The sequence below is a fragment of the Grammomys surdaster genome, unplaced genomic scaffold (genome assembly GCF_004785775.1).
Source record: "Grammomys surdaster isolate TR1022 unplaced genomic scaffold, NIH_TR_1.0 126546, whole genome shotgun sequence".
Classification (NCBI taxonomy): domain Eukaryota; kingdom Metazoa; phylum Chordata; class Mammalia; order Rodentia; family Muridae; genus Grammomys; species Grammomys surdaster.
In genome coordinates this window covers 8,135,535-8,152,556 of record NW_021621338.1, presented here as the reverse complement: position 1 = coordinate 8,152,556, position 17,022 = coordinate 8,135,535, and the positions used below count along the sequence as shown (strand labels likewise).

Here is a 17,022-nt window from a genome sequence, read left to right as displayed (position 1 = left end):
GTCCTAGGCACTAAAAGTTGAATGTCCTAAGGTTTGTTGCATTTTTGGCAAAAGAGAACACTAACGTCAACCCCAACAAGGCAACATTATTCCTAGCATATGATGGCAATATTATCATACAATGAAATTTAAAAGCAATTATAAATATGTGCTGTTGCTATATTGGTATTAATTGAAACACAGTGACACATGTTGGATGTTCTGCATTTGCAATGCCTGGGATTAGAAGCACTTCAGGTTGCCTTTCTTCTTTTCTTCTTGTTTTATTTTTTGAATATTTCAAAACTGTATACACACATGTGTATGTATATATGTATATGTGTGATACATATAATATATAATGAGATAATTGATTAGACCTAAGTCTAAGTACAGATTAGGGTATGTTTTCTGTATATGTTACATATAATTTTCTATATTATTTGTTCTGCACCTGCATTATGGCTGTGGCCTACCTCATAATGTCAAGTTGTCACATACGGCACTCAAAAAGTCTTGGATTTTAGAAAATTGAAGATTCTAAGATTAAAGATGTTTATATCATGGCATCTGTCATTTTAATCTTTTCTACACAAAAACACTTTCCCAAGGATTATAGGTATGTTAACCTTGGTGTCAGTGTAAGATTCTGACCTATATTTATTGTTAAAACTATATATATGGGGTCTGATTTTTATATTTTGAGGCTCTTTTTTTTTTATCACTCCAGCCACGCCTAAGTGGAAAACAAGTCATTTTAGATAAAGCAGTCAGATCTTCCCTAACACTTTCAAATTTCATACCCCATAGCCCATCACGTTTTTCCATTTTAAAGAATCAGACTTTGAAAACTGGAAACACTCTTAGCCGTCGGACTGTTCTTCTCGAATGACATTTTGATGAAAAATTTAGCAGACTCATAGTGCGAGGCTCCATTTCTTGCACTGAGAACATGCACTTAAGAACTTCTGAGGAATGCTTAGGACACTTTTATATGGGCCAAGTGTTCCCAAACTTGAGTCCCATGTATTTCCTCTGTCTGTCACTGGGGAGCTGGAAGAGATGACTGGATAAGGCAGGATACGGGCCTAATACAGTGAAATCAGATCAGGAGGACTAAATTAGAAACATCCATAAAAATAAAAGAGGAAAAGGCAATCTGGTATTTCCATGAAAGGCTGAAAGTCAATTGAATTTGCTCAGCGATGAATGCCTTGGCAAATAAAATAAGTGTGTTGACTGTATAGTGTTTTGGTTTGGGTTGAGTTGCGTTGGGTTGGGTTGGGTTGGGTTGGGTTGGGTTGGGTTGGGTTGGGTTGGGTTAGGTTGGTTTGGGGTTTTTGTTTTTAGGGTTTTTTTTTTTCCATTTTTTAAATAAAAGTTTCTACACAGTTTGAAGATCTGATCTCACCTTTCCTTGTTAACAACTTAGAAGTTTCTGTCCTAAAAGAAAAAAAAAGGTTTGTTTTCCCTGAGTTAACTGGAAGATTTCGAAAGATGGTCAGGCCCGGCAGTGGTGGCACACACCTTTAATCCCATAAGGCAGAGGCAGGTGGATTTCTGAGTTCGAGGCCGGCCTGATCTACAGAGTGAGTTCCAGAACAGCCAGGACTACACAGAGAAACCCTGTCTCGAAAAACCAAACAAACAAACAAACAAACAAACAAACAAAAATTGAATTGAATGTGTTTATGAGATTAATGAGCAAGTGAATCACCTGGCTTCCTTCCTTGCCTGGAGTGCTCCTACTTCTACTCTGAGCACTGCAGAGACTGCTGTTCAAGAAGAAACAACTATGAAATTCTGTTTCTGGGCTCCCCAAGGCTCCATTCGAAACACTAACACGGGTAACTTACACGAGTAGGTCACAGTCACAGAGGCCCCCTCTTGTCTCCTCACACAGTTCACCTGCTTGTTGACCTGTGAGAACCTGCTGGCCTCTCCAGCCATCTATTTATCCCACCACAGAACTCCATCCCAGAGAACCACAGCCTCAGGCTCGCCTTCCTTTGTTTCCATTGAAAATCTAAAAACACAACTCTCACCTCAAAAGGGATAAAAGACAGTTTGTTCTGGAGCCAAGCAGAGTAACCATGGCCCAGAAACACAGATTTAGGTTACTTCAAATTCCATGTTTGAATGTGGTAACAGTTTGATGAGGTTTTTATAGTAACAGAAAATAAAATTCGTGGGGTCTTTTTTCGAGACAGGGTTTCTCTGTGTAGCCCTGGCTGTCCTGGAACTCACTCTGTAGATCAGACTGGCCTCGAACTCAGAAATCTGCCTGCCTCTGCTTCCCAAGTGCTGGGATTAAAGGCGTGCGCCACCACTGCCCGGCGAAAATAAAATTGTAGATACATTTTTTTAGATATATTTGTAGAGAAATCTATAGACAAGTTCAAACAAAGCAGGAGAAATATCTATTATAGGCCTCAGATATTATCTGAGGACACTCTTCACTCCTATACAGCTCGAGATTCCCTGCCTAGGGAAAGATTCCACCCATAGTGGGTGGGGTGGGCATGGGTCTTCCTACTTCAATGAAGGAAAACAAGACAATGCCTTACAATCATGTCCATGGGCAAACCTGATCTATACAGCCTCTATACAGCCTTCAATTACTCTTAATAATGCATTTTTATTATGAAGATTCACAAAGAAGTGACTATGAATCCCATGACATCAACTATTCTATCAGAAGATCCAAATTATTCAAAAACTCGATTTTAAGGTAAGCTGGGATATATATATATATATATATATATATATATATATATATATATATTGCATTTTAATCAATTATCAATACCCGGAAATTAAGCATGATCAAATGTGATGATATACTGACTTGATTATGACATTTCTGTATATTTAAAATGTGCCACTATTAAATAAAACTTAATTAAAAATTATCTAATTTGCTATCACAATAGATTGAATTCTGGGAAAAAGTTCAAGACATCTAATGTCTATAGGAGCCCTGTAGCCCTTCCTCCACAAGCACTTTCTTCAGCATTCTCAGTCTTTTCCCTGGGTATCTTTCATGGAGAGCCACTGCGGGCATCAGTAGAACACACATGGAAAGAAACTAAGACATCACATGATTCAAAAGAGTGAAAGTGGGTTTGCAATCTGAACTAGACAACAATGAATAAGCAAGTGAACGAAGAACAGATCTCTGAGTAGTTCTGACTCTTTGAATTAGCCACACTGTACTTTGCTTTTCACAGTCAACTTTCCAAAACAACTTAGCCAAAACTGTTAAAAACCCATCTTTTTGTTCAGGTACTTCTTTGTACCATCTATCCCCACCACTTCAAGAAGCCCTGTGTGTACGGATTACCTGAGAATCACCAGGCCAGAGTTTTCTCTGCATCCCTCCACAACCAGCCATATCTTCTTTCTGGAAAATCTCTACTTATTTGGTGCCTGGGCACACTGCCATCCTGTTCAACTTTTAACTGCTCCTGCTTTTCCTCTCCTTTCTTTGGCAACCCCCAAGAGCTAGCCAGTCCCTGAAGGACAGCACTTTGCCCTCTCTTCCCCTCTGTTCCCACTCACCCTTGGCTGTTTCAGCCATGTGTAAGGTTTCACGTGCCTGGATTTCCACCCACAACTCCCAAACCTCCTCTGCCTCTCCCTCCTGCTTCTTTCAAGAAAATTTCCCATACTTATTTTCCAAAAGCCTTCTGGATGTCATGTCAACACCTCCAATGCAAAACTCCCATCAAAATAAATCCCCTGCAGCACTTCCTTCCTGGGATGATATGGTCTCCTTCCTGATTAAATTCAGTTGTCACAAACTATGTCATGAGGTGGGGCCCTTATGGAGTAGTCAAGGGGGCATCTCCTTTGTAGACTAAGTTCAATACCTCAGGAGTGTGTATAAATGAGGTGTTTTGATTACATCCACCTCTGCTCATGTCTTGTTGCCTAGTAATGCCTTCTACATAGCAAGAAGGTCCGTACCAGATGCCAGTACCTTGATCTTGTACTCCCCAGCCTCTAGAACTATAAGAAATCTATTTCCTTTCCTTAGAAATGATGGTACCCCATTACAGCAGCACCAAGTGGATTGAGACACCCAATAGTTTTGTTTTCTGAACTTCTCAATTATGCCAAATCAAAACCCTTCTATCATCTTTCTTTCCACCCCTCTCTCCTTCTCTAACATTCAAATGGTTGCTTGACTTCATTTGTTTCAACCCCTCCATCTTTTCCCCTTCTCAGTCTCTGTGTGCCTTTCCAGCACAGTTCAGGCCCTCCTCACTCCTCCCCATGAACTCCTGATATATCTGCCTTCTTCAATTCATCATGCAGAAGGGCACATTGCAAAAGAGACTGGGTTTTTATCATTATGCACCCATTGTCTAGTATGCTTCTTCCCAGTGCAAAGGAGATAACATGAGGGCTAACTTACTGCTTCTACATTGGGACTATGCATATAAAACAATGATTAGCACTGTGTCTGCTGGCTCCTGCAGCATCTGAAACCTCACTCCAGAACTGAACCTCCAGTGCTCGTTTTCAAAGGTCATCTCATACCTGAAAGCATTCTGCCCAGACAGAAGCAAGAGCATATGACCCTCCATGCTGCTGGAGCCAAAAAGAAATGAACAAAAATAAAATCAACAGTTTAAACCCAGTAAATAACTATGTTGAGCCCTGTCTGAGTATTCCCCGCCTACTACCAGCAGCTCTGCCTTTAGTGAGGCTCCCAGTGAAATAAATCACTTTGCATTGTTTTAGAGATTACCTTTCCCTCTGACCACTCAGATCATCACATGACAGACCTGTTGTTAGGGTTTATTCAGAACAGACCCATTCACAGAAAGGATTGTGGGAGGAGCAGATGGGGATGGCATCGGGGACAGTACATCTCAGCACAGCCCAAGGTTAAAAGGAAAGAACACCTTGAAGTTTTTGGTCTCCACTGAACCTTGGAGACACCATAAGGCCAAATGTCAGGAGGACTGAGTTATAGCCCACATCACTTCTCTCTCCTGTGACTTTGAGCAGTTACCTGACTTTTATAAGCCTTGATTTGCATCACTTAATGTAGGGGTTGTGTTAGATGACCAGGAAGACATCTCCTAACACTGCATCTATCCAATATGCTCAAACTCTGTATTAATCAGATAGAGGAAGTTATGATGTGCTACCCAAACCCCAAAGTCTCATGCAGAGACCATGAAGGGGTGCTGCTTACAGGGTGAGTCCTGTGGCTCACTCAGCTTGCTTTATTACAGCATGCAAGATTACCAGGCCAAGAGTGGCACCCTCCACCGTGACCTGAGCCCACCTACATTATCAACTAAGAAAATGCACCACAGGCTTACTCAGAGGTCAATCTGGTAGTGGCATTTTCTCAATTGAGGTTCTCCCTTCTAGCTTGTGTCAAGTTAACATAAAACTACCTGCACCAGTCTCTTATGTGAGATGCCTCAGTAATTACAGACATCTGCTTCAGAGCCTAGGAATCTGAGTCTGATCTTTGGTACCCGTACAGTAGAAGGAAAGAATGACTCCAATGGATGTACACACACACACACACACACACACACACAATGGATGGATGGATGGATGGATGGATGGATGGATGGATGGATGGATATAGACCTACCTCACAATTTCTTTGGGAAATTGAAGGATGCAATGCTCACCACAGAGCACTACATTCATACTGCATTTGACTACACCACAGTATGAGCAGATTGTTCAAAGACACAAGCTATATATTTTATTTTACATCCTAGAGCCAGAGCCCTCTACATACAGAAATCCCCTTTCTGTTTTATAAGTTAACCAAAAGCAGAGTTGATTACATTAGAACTCATCAACCCAGAAACTATGACTTCTTTGGAGGCCAGGCAGGAGTTCCAAATTTTCACAGCACCAGATATGCCGCCCAGAACTGCACAGAAGCTCAAAGTATGGTGTTCTATAGACTAAGTTAAGAGCACACTTGGCATAGTGTAAGGGCTGAAGAGGCATCATGTGTTTCACATTATGCATTATAGTTACAATCACCATTGTTTCTTATGGGGGATGACAAGAAGCAAGAGAGGAAGAGGAACAGAGAAAGGAAAGAGGGAAGGAGCAGGAGAGAGGGGAGGAAGAGTAACAGGACTCCTAGAATGTAAGAGGAGCTAAAATGGGAGGAGTAAGGAGAGGAAGAGGAAAAGGAAGAGGAAGAGCGAGGTGAGGGGAGAGAGCACAAGAGAGAAGGGAACATAGAAGCGGATATGCACCTGTCTCTAGCACTCAAAGGTAGTTGGGATATCTAGGTTGGCTATTGGGTTACACCTCTGATTGTGTGGGCATCTTGTTATTGAGCATTACCAAACATATAAAGCCTTTGGATAATCTAAGCATTAGAGTCTCATTCCTACTGGGCCCGCGTGGATGGCAGGATGGTCTGGGCTCAGCCCAACCTTGTGGAGAGAGTGTGGAAGATTGGCAGGGCCATCTCCCACACAGGCATCTTGTGGGTGGCAGGGCCAGTGTCTCTTGCTGGCTGTTTCTAGCTGCGGCACGCACATGGCCTCTGGCTCCAGAACATGGTGGCAGAGCTAAGCAGAGCCGCTGTCACTTAGCTAGTCGGCCCAAGAAAACCCTGTTTTAAATAATTACTGTTACAACTGAACAGTGGCTGAAAAGCAAAGAGAGGAATAGAGGCGTGGCTACCAGTATAAAGAATCATTTGCTTGCCTTTCTTAGCAAAATAAGAAAATAAATGCTCAGCAATAAGAGAACAAGATCTCAGCCCCAGACTGCAAGGAGTCACAGATACTGCAAGAGGAAAGGTCTGGGGAGTGGAGGAAAACAGGGGAACATAGTCCCTACCCCCCTTCTCTGATCATGACCTGCAGTAGGAGAACTCAAGTTCATCTGTGGAGGCAAAGGCCAAGTTTCAACTTCAAAAAGCAGCTAGAATGATCCAGCACCAGTGGGCCACAGGCTTCTTCAGTCAAGTGACCTTGGCTGCTGGTTTCCATGGTAACGGTTCACATCCCAAACTGTTCCTTCCTGTGTGGGAGGCAACATTTCAGAAAGAGGGGAAGACAGGATTTAACACTGATTTTTCTCTATTCTGACCCTTCTCCTCTGGCAAATTGTGTCCTCCTTCTGAGTATTGCAGTCTCCTGAGAAAAGCATCCCCAGAGGATGATGTTTCTGTGACACTATTTGCAGATGCGTGCCCAGGACACAATTTAAAGGAAAATGGGAGCTGTGTTTGGCTTTGGTTTCACAAGGCGCTGGGTGTTACTCAGCAGCTCACTACTCCTTTCATGCTCAGCTTCCAAAGAGCAAGCCCAAGGTGTTGTCCTTACGTTGAAAAAAGTCAGAGAGGCTGGAGCGCTTCCCCGATGCTCCAGAACATGCAGTAGCAGAGTTAGGCTAAGAAGCAAACATGACAAAGCTAGGCGTCTACTAGCCTTGACACATGGTAGTCCAGCCTTAGCCTGAGCCACTGCCCCCTATCTCCCTGCAGCTGGCTGAATGTCTGCCCCAGCCCTAACCTCGGCCTCCATGCTATATACTGCCATTTTCTTCAATAGCTTTGTTCTGTACTTTAGAATACAGAACAAAAGCATTCTATGTTTTAAAATGGAGTTTAAGCTGCATTATAAGATCAATATTCTGCTCATCCTACAACATCTCGGGTTAGAGTAGCATTTTACAGGATGATAAGTAACCTTTCTTCAGTTGAGTCATGGATGAGCAGGTCTTACCACAAACCCTCTAGTCGTAGCTCCAAATGCGTTGTTCTGGGGTCCACTTTCCAACCAGGATCTCAAGCCAAAAGCACTCAACACTTGGCTCAACTTCAGCCCTTCCTGGTAATTCTGATCCCATGATTCTGTCACCAAAAGCAATCTCTTCCTCTGCAGTATCCCTGTGTGGCTCTGACGTACAAAGGTGTAATTAGAACAGCATGGAGCCAGCAGGACGATCCATTTACCTCATCCTGCACCATTCACGTGCTTTTGAAATATGTTTCTAATATCTGAGGTGCACAGGGCCAAATTCCCTTTGCAGTCTTTCACATGCATGAGTAAATCCACACAGACTAAACCCCTTGGGCCTTAGGTTCTGCTTAGAAGTTCTATTTTTTTTCTTTTAAAGAAAACAAATATTCCATTAAAACGACACAGTGTACTCTGCATATTTTTAGGACAATTAGAGTTTAGAATTCCCTCTTCTTCCGTCCATGGCAACCAAAAGGTTTTCTTAACTATTTCCTTACCAAGAATGACAAGAAGCTACGATAAAGGGTTTTCTCTTCTTTTATTATAAACTTTCATTGTTGTTTGTCAGTGTTAAAAGCTGGTAAATCAAGGTCCTTGCTATATTATTCCAGAAGGTTCCAGGCTCCCCTGCTCCATCACTAGTCCTTTTTAGGTAACTATTTGCAAATCTATGGAAACATTTACTTGAAATAGGACAAAAAAAAAATGAAGCTCACAAGAAACAGACACACATAAGCAAGATTTTTTTTCCCCCTTTGTCTGCTTGGTTTGAAAATGGGTCACAGGTTTTGGTCATTTTTCTTTAGCACTTCTGACTGTGCAAATAAACTTATAAAGGAGAGGCTGCCCAGGCTGCCCAGGCTGCCTAGGCTCCCCAGGCTTCAGCCTTTGAGACAGAGACACAGCAAGAAGTCTAAGAGGGAGAGACCTAGAAATGATTCTTAGACTGTGGTGGCTGAAACAGAACTCCAGCTGTAGACTTTGCATTTGATTGCACTCATATAGTCTGTTCTGTTGTTCATATGACAACACCCTGCCCATTAAGCCTGGACTGCCAGGGCCACACATGTGGATAATGTTCGCCAAGTCAGCGTGCAAATCAAATGTTTTCTTGCAACCAAATTTGGAGAGACATCTTAGCGACACCCGCCAAGCCTCTCACATTCAAATCCAAAACTCCCGGGCCTTTGCAGAAGAAGGTGATGTAAGACTGTCCTTAGCTTGTTTTCCAATCCCAACAAAGTGAACCAAAGGATGGAAAAGATACTACACACTCACCCTAAAGCAAAAGACGTGCCTTTGTGGAAGTCTGACCCAGACATGAGTAGAATAATACAGTGATAGCTTGCAACGGCTTAGAAACTAGAAATGATACAACTGTTAAAGGATCAAAGAAATGTGACTTCTCAGCAAAAACGTGTTTATTTAAATTAAAAAATATCGTGAAAATTACAAACCATTAAATACAACAGACAACTGTCTACAACTCAATGTATTGGAAAGAAGTATATACATCACTTTGTAACAGGCGCAGACAGACTTGCACCAAACCAGGATTAAGCAATGGAAAATGTGACAATGCACATGTCTGTCGCAGTAAAGTTTCAGAATTCAAGTGATTCCAGGCAAGAGGCCAAACTTAACTTGGCTTCTTTCAACTTAAACGGCCCCCTTTGGAGCTGATCCACACTCTGTATCTTAAAGTGAACAGAGGGTCCCTTTCCACCTCCAACATAAATTACCTCTCTATCTCTGTGTCAAAACTGATTGAAAAATCAGCTCCTTATACTGTTAACCCCTCATGGGGACATTAGTAACTGCTTTGTCTCCAATCCAGGGAGAGTTAGGATAAATAAAAATTAAGATTTTTCACTAGAGGCAAACTTGACCTTTTGGGGGTTTTCTGCTTCCTTCTGGTCTTCAAGGGGCACAAGAGCCTGCTGCAAGGCTCTTGAGTAGCTCCCTTTAGATTTCTTTCCCTCAGCTGAGTGTGTTAACATCCTCCCATGCACAGAACTTTGCAGAGGAAACTATTCTGCCTGCTTCTTCAGTCCCATCCTGGGAAAGCTACAGTAAGGATGGCTGACTATCAGCCTTGAATTCCCCAGTTACACATATCCAAAGTCTCCAACTGTGCCTTTAAGTCAACACATCTTTCTCCAGACTAAGCGGCCAAAGGGGAAATACTTGCTCCAAACTTCCTCACACCAGGCTGTGGAGGATTTATCACACAGTACAAAGTCTAAAGATGTCCTCCCAGCCCCCTGGGGCTGCACAGCCTCAGGAGCCTCATGAAGGCAACAGTCTTGTGATGACATGCCCAGGACCTCACAGTGAATGAGCATCAGGGCTCAGACCAGGAAGCACGGTGCTTGAACCTCCGCTCTGTATGAACCCGCCTAAGTATGCCCTTCCAGGGTTCAGCTACGTGACAAAACCCCATATTAAGAGGCCCACATGTGTCCTCTCTGGCCTCAGAAAACTAGGCTGGGAAAAAAGAGCTATAGCAGAGCTGTCAATGATTTGGCCTTGTGTAACCCCACCATTACCCAATCTGTAAAGGTCAGGAGGACCACCGTGAACAGCCATCCTGACTGCAGGCTTGGTTATGAGAAAGCTCACTGGTAAAGAAAGCCATGCTCACCTGCAATGCTGTACAGGCAGAGTTCAAGTTCACAGGTGAGACAAAAACTCAGCCGAGGTCATAGCTTATACTCCCGGCTAATTTGGACATGTGTATGAATTACCTTCTCTCTTTGCATTGTGCAAACATTCTGAGTTCTGTCTTCAGCTTTCTCCCACCTCCAAACAAAATATATAACTGTCTATGATCAAATGCCACAGGCACACATTAAAGATACTTGCAGCCAATCAGATCTAGAAGAACAAAGCTCTAAGAAAATTAGCAAATCAAAACTAGTCCTTGAGCCTGCCCTGGGCAGTTGTCAGCCCTGGGCACAAACAGATGCTACAGAAGTTACCCAGGGCCTCCAGTGAAAAAAAACAACACATTATCCAGCCAGATGCTGAACAGGGACCCCCCAACACCCAGGCCCCAGAGTCAATGGTCATGCTGTGTGTCTCTGCGACTTTTTCAGTGATGAGTCCCAAACCACAGGAACCTCAAGGACTCCAGCTGAGCCTTGTCTCTCCCTTCCCCATTTTGGGGCTTGCCCCCAGTCTGTTCAATATGGCAGCTGCAGAGCAAAAGTGAAACCAGGCACTTGGCAAACGTCTTTCCTCTAGCTTACAGATCCACCTCCAGAGGCCCGGGGGGTGCTAGGAATTCTGATGGATGTTTTCTGAAGACCCTTCACTGCTCTCATTGAGAGGCGTCTCGGAGGTCTCTTCAAGCTCATCATCAGCCCCCTCCTCCTGGATGGTGAGGTGCACATCAGGAGAGGAGGACTCGGAGCTCACACTGTCCCCTTCCATGGAGCAAAGGGTGCAGGACAGTGCAGGCGCTACACTCTCCTGCAGCATATTCAGCATCATGGGCACCTGCCCTGACCTCAGGCCGGACATCATAGGTAGCGGCTTCATCGCCTCCCCCCATAGCCTCTCCTCATCTTTGTACAACAGCAGGAGGCTGGACTTCTTCTCCCGCCTCTTGGATTTCATGTAGCCCAGCATGATTCCAATCAAGAAAATGCCATAGAAGGACATAACAACCAAAATATAGAAGTATTCGTTGCCATTACCACTGCTGTTACTAGGCACACGGGACTCGAGGGGGCTGCTGGAGGCTGCAGCGCTGGGATATGTGCTGTTCAGAGGTTCCATCCTCAGCATTGAATTGCCCCTCACACAGCCGGGATCTGGAGAAAAAGTCACAAGTTAGACCTTCCACCTGGATCCACAGGACAGGCAGAAGGCAAGCACATGGCCCGTGAAATTGCAATAGATCAAAGTAGGTGATTAAGAACAGGAATGAAAGATCGAGCCAGATGTAAGGCATCTCGCCAAACAGTTAACAGGGTTTAGCTCAGAGAGCTTGGAGCAAGTAAGAGAAATTAGGGGAGGGAAAGAAGGAAAAATGAGAAAAACTTTCACCGAATGGAAAAATCAACGATAGACAGACAGACGATAGATAGATAGATAGATAGATAGATAGATAGATAGATAGATAGATAGATAGACTTTATTTACATTTCAGAAAATAACCATGCATTAGTTCTATACTTTAAACATTATAGACCATATAAGGATTCATGGGGGAAAAATATCTTAAAATTTGAAAGGCATGCTTTAGCTGGGAGAGCAGAAGCAAACTTTACGTTTTGTTTCAAAAGCTTCAACTTTCAAAGCAAAGTTTCCTTGTAAGAAAAAAAAAGGCAAGAAAACTTTCTCTATTAATAGAACTATCCCCCCTTGCGAGTCTCCAAAGAGAAGGAGCCTCGCTAACTTACCGAAGGCTGACAGTTTGTCCCCAAGTGTGGAACTCCTAAAGGCTGAATCCGAGGACGTTCCTCTTCTGTGTCAGGCTCTGCGCTCTGACAGCCCCGCTGCTGTCCTTGGGATATATAGTCAAGAAATGCATCGTCACGTGTTCTGGGAGGAAAATTTACAACAGCAGTTGACTGTGGCGGAGCAAGCAGCAGACTCAAAGAGCAGCAGTTCAACTCTCTGAACTTTGCAGCTGGGAAGAGAAAAAGGAGGGGGGAGTAGGAGCTCCCTGTCCCGACTGCCCCAGCTCGGAGCAAGAGGCTTTAGGTGGCCAAAACCAATGTGTGAAAAGAAGAGCAAAAGAATGTGCTGCATTTGAACCCAAAGTCCACTCTCACTGACAGGAAGTGTATGTTTCCTTTCCCTTGTGGGAAGTAACTGGTTGATATGTTACCTATAGGTTTTCACAGGGAATCCAGTCCTGCCTTTAGAATGAAAGGCAGTGGGAAGCAAAGGTAGGATTTATAGTCAAGAAACAATTACTGCCGTTTTAAGTTCTTCCACTAATTGGGTGAATTTGATAAACCCTCCATTCCCAAGCCTCGTATTGCTGCACTAAAATTGTTGGCTACTGGCAGGCAGATCTGGTCGGCAAGCAGAGTTCTAAGAACTTAAAAAATTTTGAGTTTGTTTCAGCTTAACTACTCTAAAATGCAAGGCTGGCTGGTGCAGGTTAGCCCTTTAAAAGAGCAAAGATTCTATCTGCCTTCCATATTAAGCTCACAAATATAGTCTTTATAATCTCTTTTGGAATCTTTCAGGCTCTGCCCAGGGATTGGTGGTCATCCCTAATGCAGCATTTGAGAGGCGAAGCAACGGGAGTCTGAGTTTAATGTCAGCCTGAGCTATGAAGGTAAAAATCTTCACATTGTCTTTAGTGATCCATACGCAGTAGAAATGTGCTGGCGAGAGCTGACTGAGAGCAGGTTTTGCTCCATTTTGCCTCCCGTGATGGTACCTCTGAAGCATCCCACAAGAGTGTCACACATCTCAGTGTATCTCAGGCAGGTCATAGGAGAAGCAGGTATTCTCTCAGTGAGCCTCTTTCAAGCAAGGTTGAAAACAGGCTGCTATATGTGACATGAGAAGTATCATCAAGGACTTGGTTGCCAAGTCACTTGCTCACTGGGATGTTCGCTCTAAAGGGCTATCATTCTAATCCAAGGAAACTGGCAGGGAGCCTGTACCTCCAGGAGCCTCGGGATCGATCAGATGGAGGAGCTGCAGCAGGGCTGGCATGCATGGCAGCTTTAAAGGCAGCATCACTGGTGGGTCTACTGTCATTGAGCTGAAGCCGAGGAGGAGCATGCAAACTTCCCTCTGACTGTAGACAGCACATATGGTCCAGATGCTAGAACTATCATTGTGAATTCTCACAGGCATCCTGGGAAAAGAGTTGGACCAGGAACCCATGGCACTGGACTACACACATGATGCTCTGGTTACGCTCAACCCATAACTCTCCAGCCAGCACTGAGGGATCATCTGCCTCTACAGCTACATGGTAGAGCTGACCTTTTCCACCCTCCCGCCACATAAGCACTGGCAGACGTCCATCCACATGAACATGTGGTGACACATCTGGAAGATTAGAGTAGGAAAGATCATGAGAAGCATTCCTATTGGTACTTGCCATAGTAATATTGCCCGTGTACCTTGAGATAGATAAAATTAGCCATCAGTAGGGCATTGCCAGACACTGCAAACTAGAAAGGAGAAGTTAGAGAAATGCGCCACCAAGTCTAAGGAGCAGGAGCTGACAGCCAGGTGTCAGAAAGCCAAGCAGCCACTGAATGTTGAACAAAATCAATCCCAGGCCTGAGCCTACCACCCCAAGGCACTAAAACTTGCCTAAGAACAATCCTGGCTTCTGAAACAAATCTGGAAAAGAGGCCAGTGGACTAAGAAGTCAGAAGCAGAGGGATAGTCAAATCCAAGGATTTGTCACAAGCTAGGACTGCCACAAGTGTCAGAGAATAAAGGACCATTGAAACCACAGACAGCCTGCTGGTGACCCTGTGAGCTCTGATCCCCCTCCCCCCAACTCTGCATGGGTCTTTCTAGGAAACATTGGAGAAAATCACTGAGCACAGTCAGGCAGAGACATTGCTCAGTTTATGTGTTTGGTTGCCCTGGTTGGGTGTCCTCCTGATTACCTAAGGCTTCCAGGTACTAACACCTCTCTCCAGACTATCTGGGGCTGTTCTTTCCTTTCTAACCTCCCCTTATCCTGGGAATGAAACTTAAGATTTGGACTTGCAAACTCCTATCTCCCTCAGTCTTCCCCCAGGGCCTCTTCACAGCAGGACTGTAAGAAGCCTGGCTGTGAGCAATGGTGTTACTAAAGTGATAACTGAAACTGAGTGAAAGTGTGTTCTGTTTGGTCATGAATCAAAGAGAGAGAGAGAGAGAGAGAAAGAGAGAGAGAGAGAGAGAGAGAGAGAGAGAGAGAGAGAGAGAATTGCACATGTGTTTATTGCATGTAGTGTGTGTGTGCGTGTGTGTGTACATGTAGAGTCCAGCAGTTAACATTGAAATGTCTTCTTCAGTCGATCTTCACCTTACTTTATGACACAGGATCTCTCAGTGGACAAGTTTACTGTTTTGGCCAGACAGGCTGGGCATTGAGGCTCTGGGATCTGTCTGTCTCTGTCTCCCAAACACTGGGCTTTTTATATCAATATGGGGGACTCAAATTCAGGTCTTCATGCTTTCACAGAAAGTACTTTACTCATGAAGCCATCTCCTCAGCCCAGGATCCTAACTCTTTAACACGTGAAAGTCACTTGACCAAGTACCATTTATGTAAAAGACAGCCCCCTCTAGCACACAAGCACCTGTGACTTCAACTCCAATGGATCTGACACCTTCTCCTGGACTCTATGGTCACTGACACACAGACATAGAAGAAGAATCATAATTAAAACTTTAGAAAAAATCTTTTAAAAGTAATCAATTAGCCATATATGGCCAGGTTGTCTATTTCTCATCTGTTTATTCTAATAGTTTTGATTAAACCACTTTAAATTGTCATTTTAAATAAGTGCAAGCTACATTGCAGTTGCTATCTTGCTGGATTAATCCCTAGCACTCAGGAAGCAGAAGTAGCATCTCTGTAAGCTCAAGGCCAGCCTGATCTACAGAGTGAGTTTCAGACCAGCTAGAACAACATGGTAAGACCCCTGGGTGGGTGTCTATTCTGTACCAAACTCACATCAATCTTGTGAAATATTATAACCATTTCACTAGAAAGGACATTGAAAAGCCAAAGACTAGGCAAGTTTCCCAAAGGCATACTATTAGTGATAAAATCTGGTGTGTGTGTGTGTGTGTGTGTGTGTGTGTGTGTGTGTGTGTACCTGTCTATATGTGTATATGAATGTGGCAACTAGAGAACCATGTTGTGTGTCCTCCTCAACTCTCTTCCACCTTATAGGGTTTGTCAGTGAACCTTCACCTAATTAATTTAGCTAGCTTGGTAAAGTCCAGAGATTTTCCTGTCTCAACTTCCCCAGCTTTGACATTCCAGATGTGTGCCATGTCATCCAGCATTTTACATGAATGCTGAGATTCAAACTCAAACCCTTAGGCTTGAGGGGTGGGCACTTACCAGCTCAACTGTCTGTTCCTATAGAATCAAGATTTGAACCCAGGTCTGCAGAACACCAAAGTGTGCTTGCCTCTACTCTCCATTGTCTCACTGAAGAGAAAACAAAAAGTAATTCAGAGAGAGTAGAAAATGAGAGTTCAGTATTTAGTCTCTGGGGTCTTTATACGCCTAAATACTCAGACATAAGCATGAGCATTGCATTACAAATTGTTTTTTTTCCTGAAGTTCATGCTATTCTCAGCATTAGAAGCTGTACCTCCTTAAAATATTCTCAAAAGAATATCAATGAAACAGTAATCCCCTTGTCCTGTATCCATGTGACCCCAAGGACAACAGTTTCCCTTTAGCCTACATACACAGCTTGTCTGTGGTCTTCGTGTTTTGATGTGGTGTGTTGTTTTCTCTCTTTTCTCTCCCCCCCTGACTCATCCTGACACACACTTTCTCTAGAGCTTTGAGTATTTGAGTACTCTCATTTCCTGGTGACGTCATTTTCACCAAATGACCCAAGAGTCCCTGGCCACACATCTCTGAAATTATGTTAACAGCTCCTGTTACTAAACAAAGTCCATGCTGGGATAACAGCAGAACCATGAATCTCATCAGATTAAACATCAGCACAGAGGGCAGAGATCTGACCCAGCTCTTTCTCGCCCATGCTACGTGACTGGCTCCATTGCAGAATTTCTGTTTTCACTTTAGCCACCCACAAGCATGTCAAGAGGCAGGCATGCCAAGAAAAGGATTGTAAATTGTGCCAAGATCCTCAGAAGCGTCCCATCTTCCACCAGGCTCTCCCACTCCTGAGCAGGCTGGGCTCCAGATCAGACAGAGCTCTGCAGAACAGAATCCCCTGTGCCTGCCACTGCTTCTGCTCTTCCAGAAACTCTTTCTGAGAAGCTGTATCTGTGAAGACTAGGGGTGGGTTCTCCCTTAGTCACCCTCCCTGGATACATAGTTCTCAACATTCCTAGAACTTGGGATAAGACAGAGACAGAACTGGGTATCTGCCAGGTATGTAGTATGACCCCCAGGCCCTCCCTCTAACAACAGCTATGCTCAAGAGAATGATGCTATGACCAGGGCATCTTAAACATTATCCAAACATAGGTAGGAGGAAAGAACCCACAACTCATGACAGCTTAAAGCTGTTAGTAGCTCACATTTACTATTTATTTTTCAAACTTTTGCCTGGTATTTACTTAACAAATACTTGATTAATACCTACAATGT

General features: G+C 43.8%; 1 protein-coding gene across 1 annotated transcript; it reads right to left on the bottom strand.

Annotated features, from left to right (window-relative positions):
• Window positions 1-9,136: 9,136 nt before the first annotated feature.
• On the bottom strand, window positions 9,137-12,273 carry Kcne4 (potassium voltage-gated channel subfamily E regulatory subunit 4). The gene is given in 2 exon segments (XM_028760689.1): window positions 9,137-11,535; window positions 12,143-12,273. Coding segments are annotated over 2 exon segments (654 nt in total). The 3' UTR covers window positions 9,137-11,012.
• Between the last annotated feature and the right edge of the window lie 4,749 nt (window positions 12,274-17,022).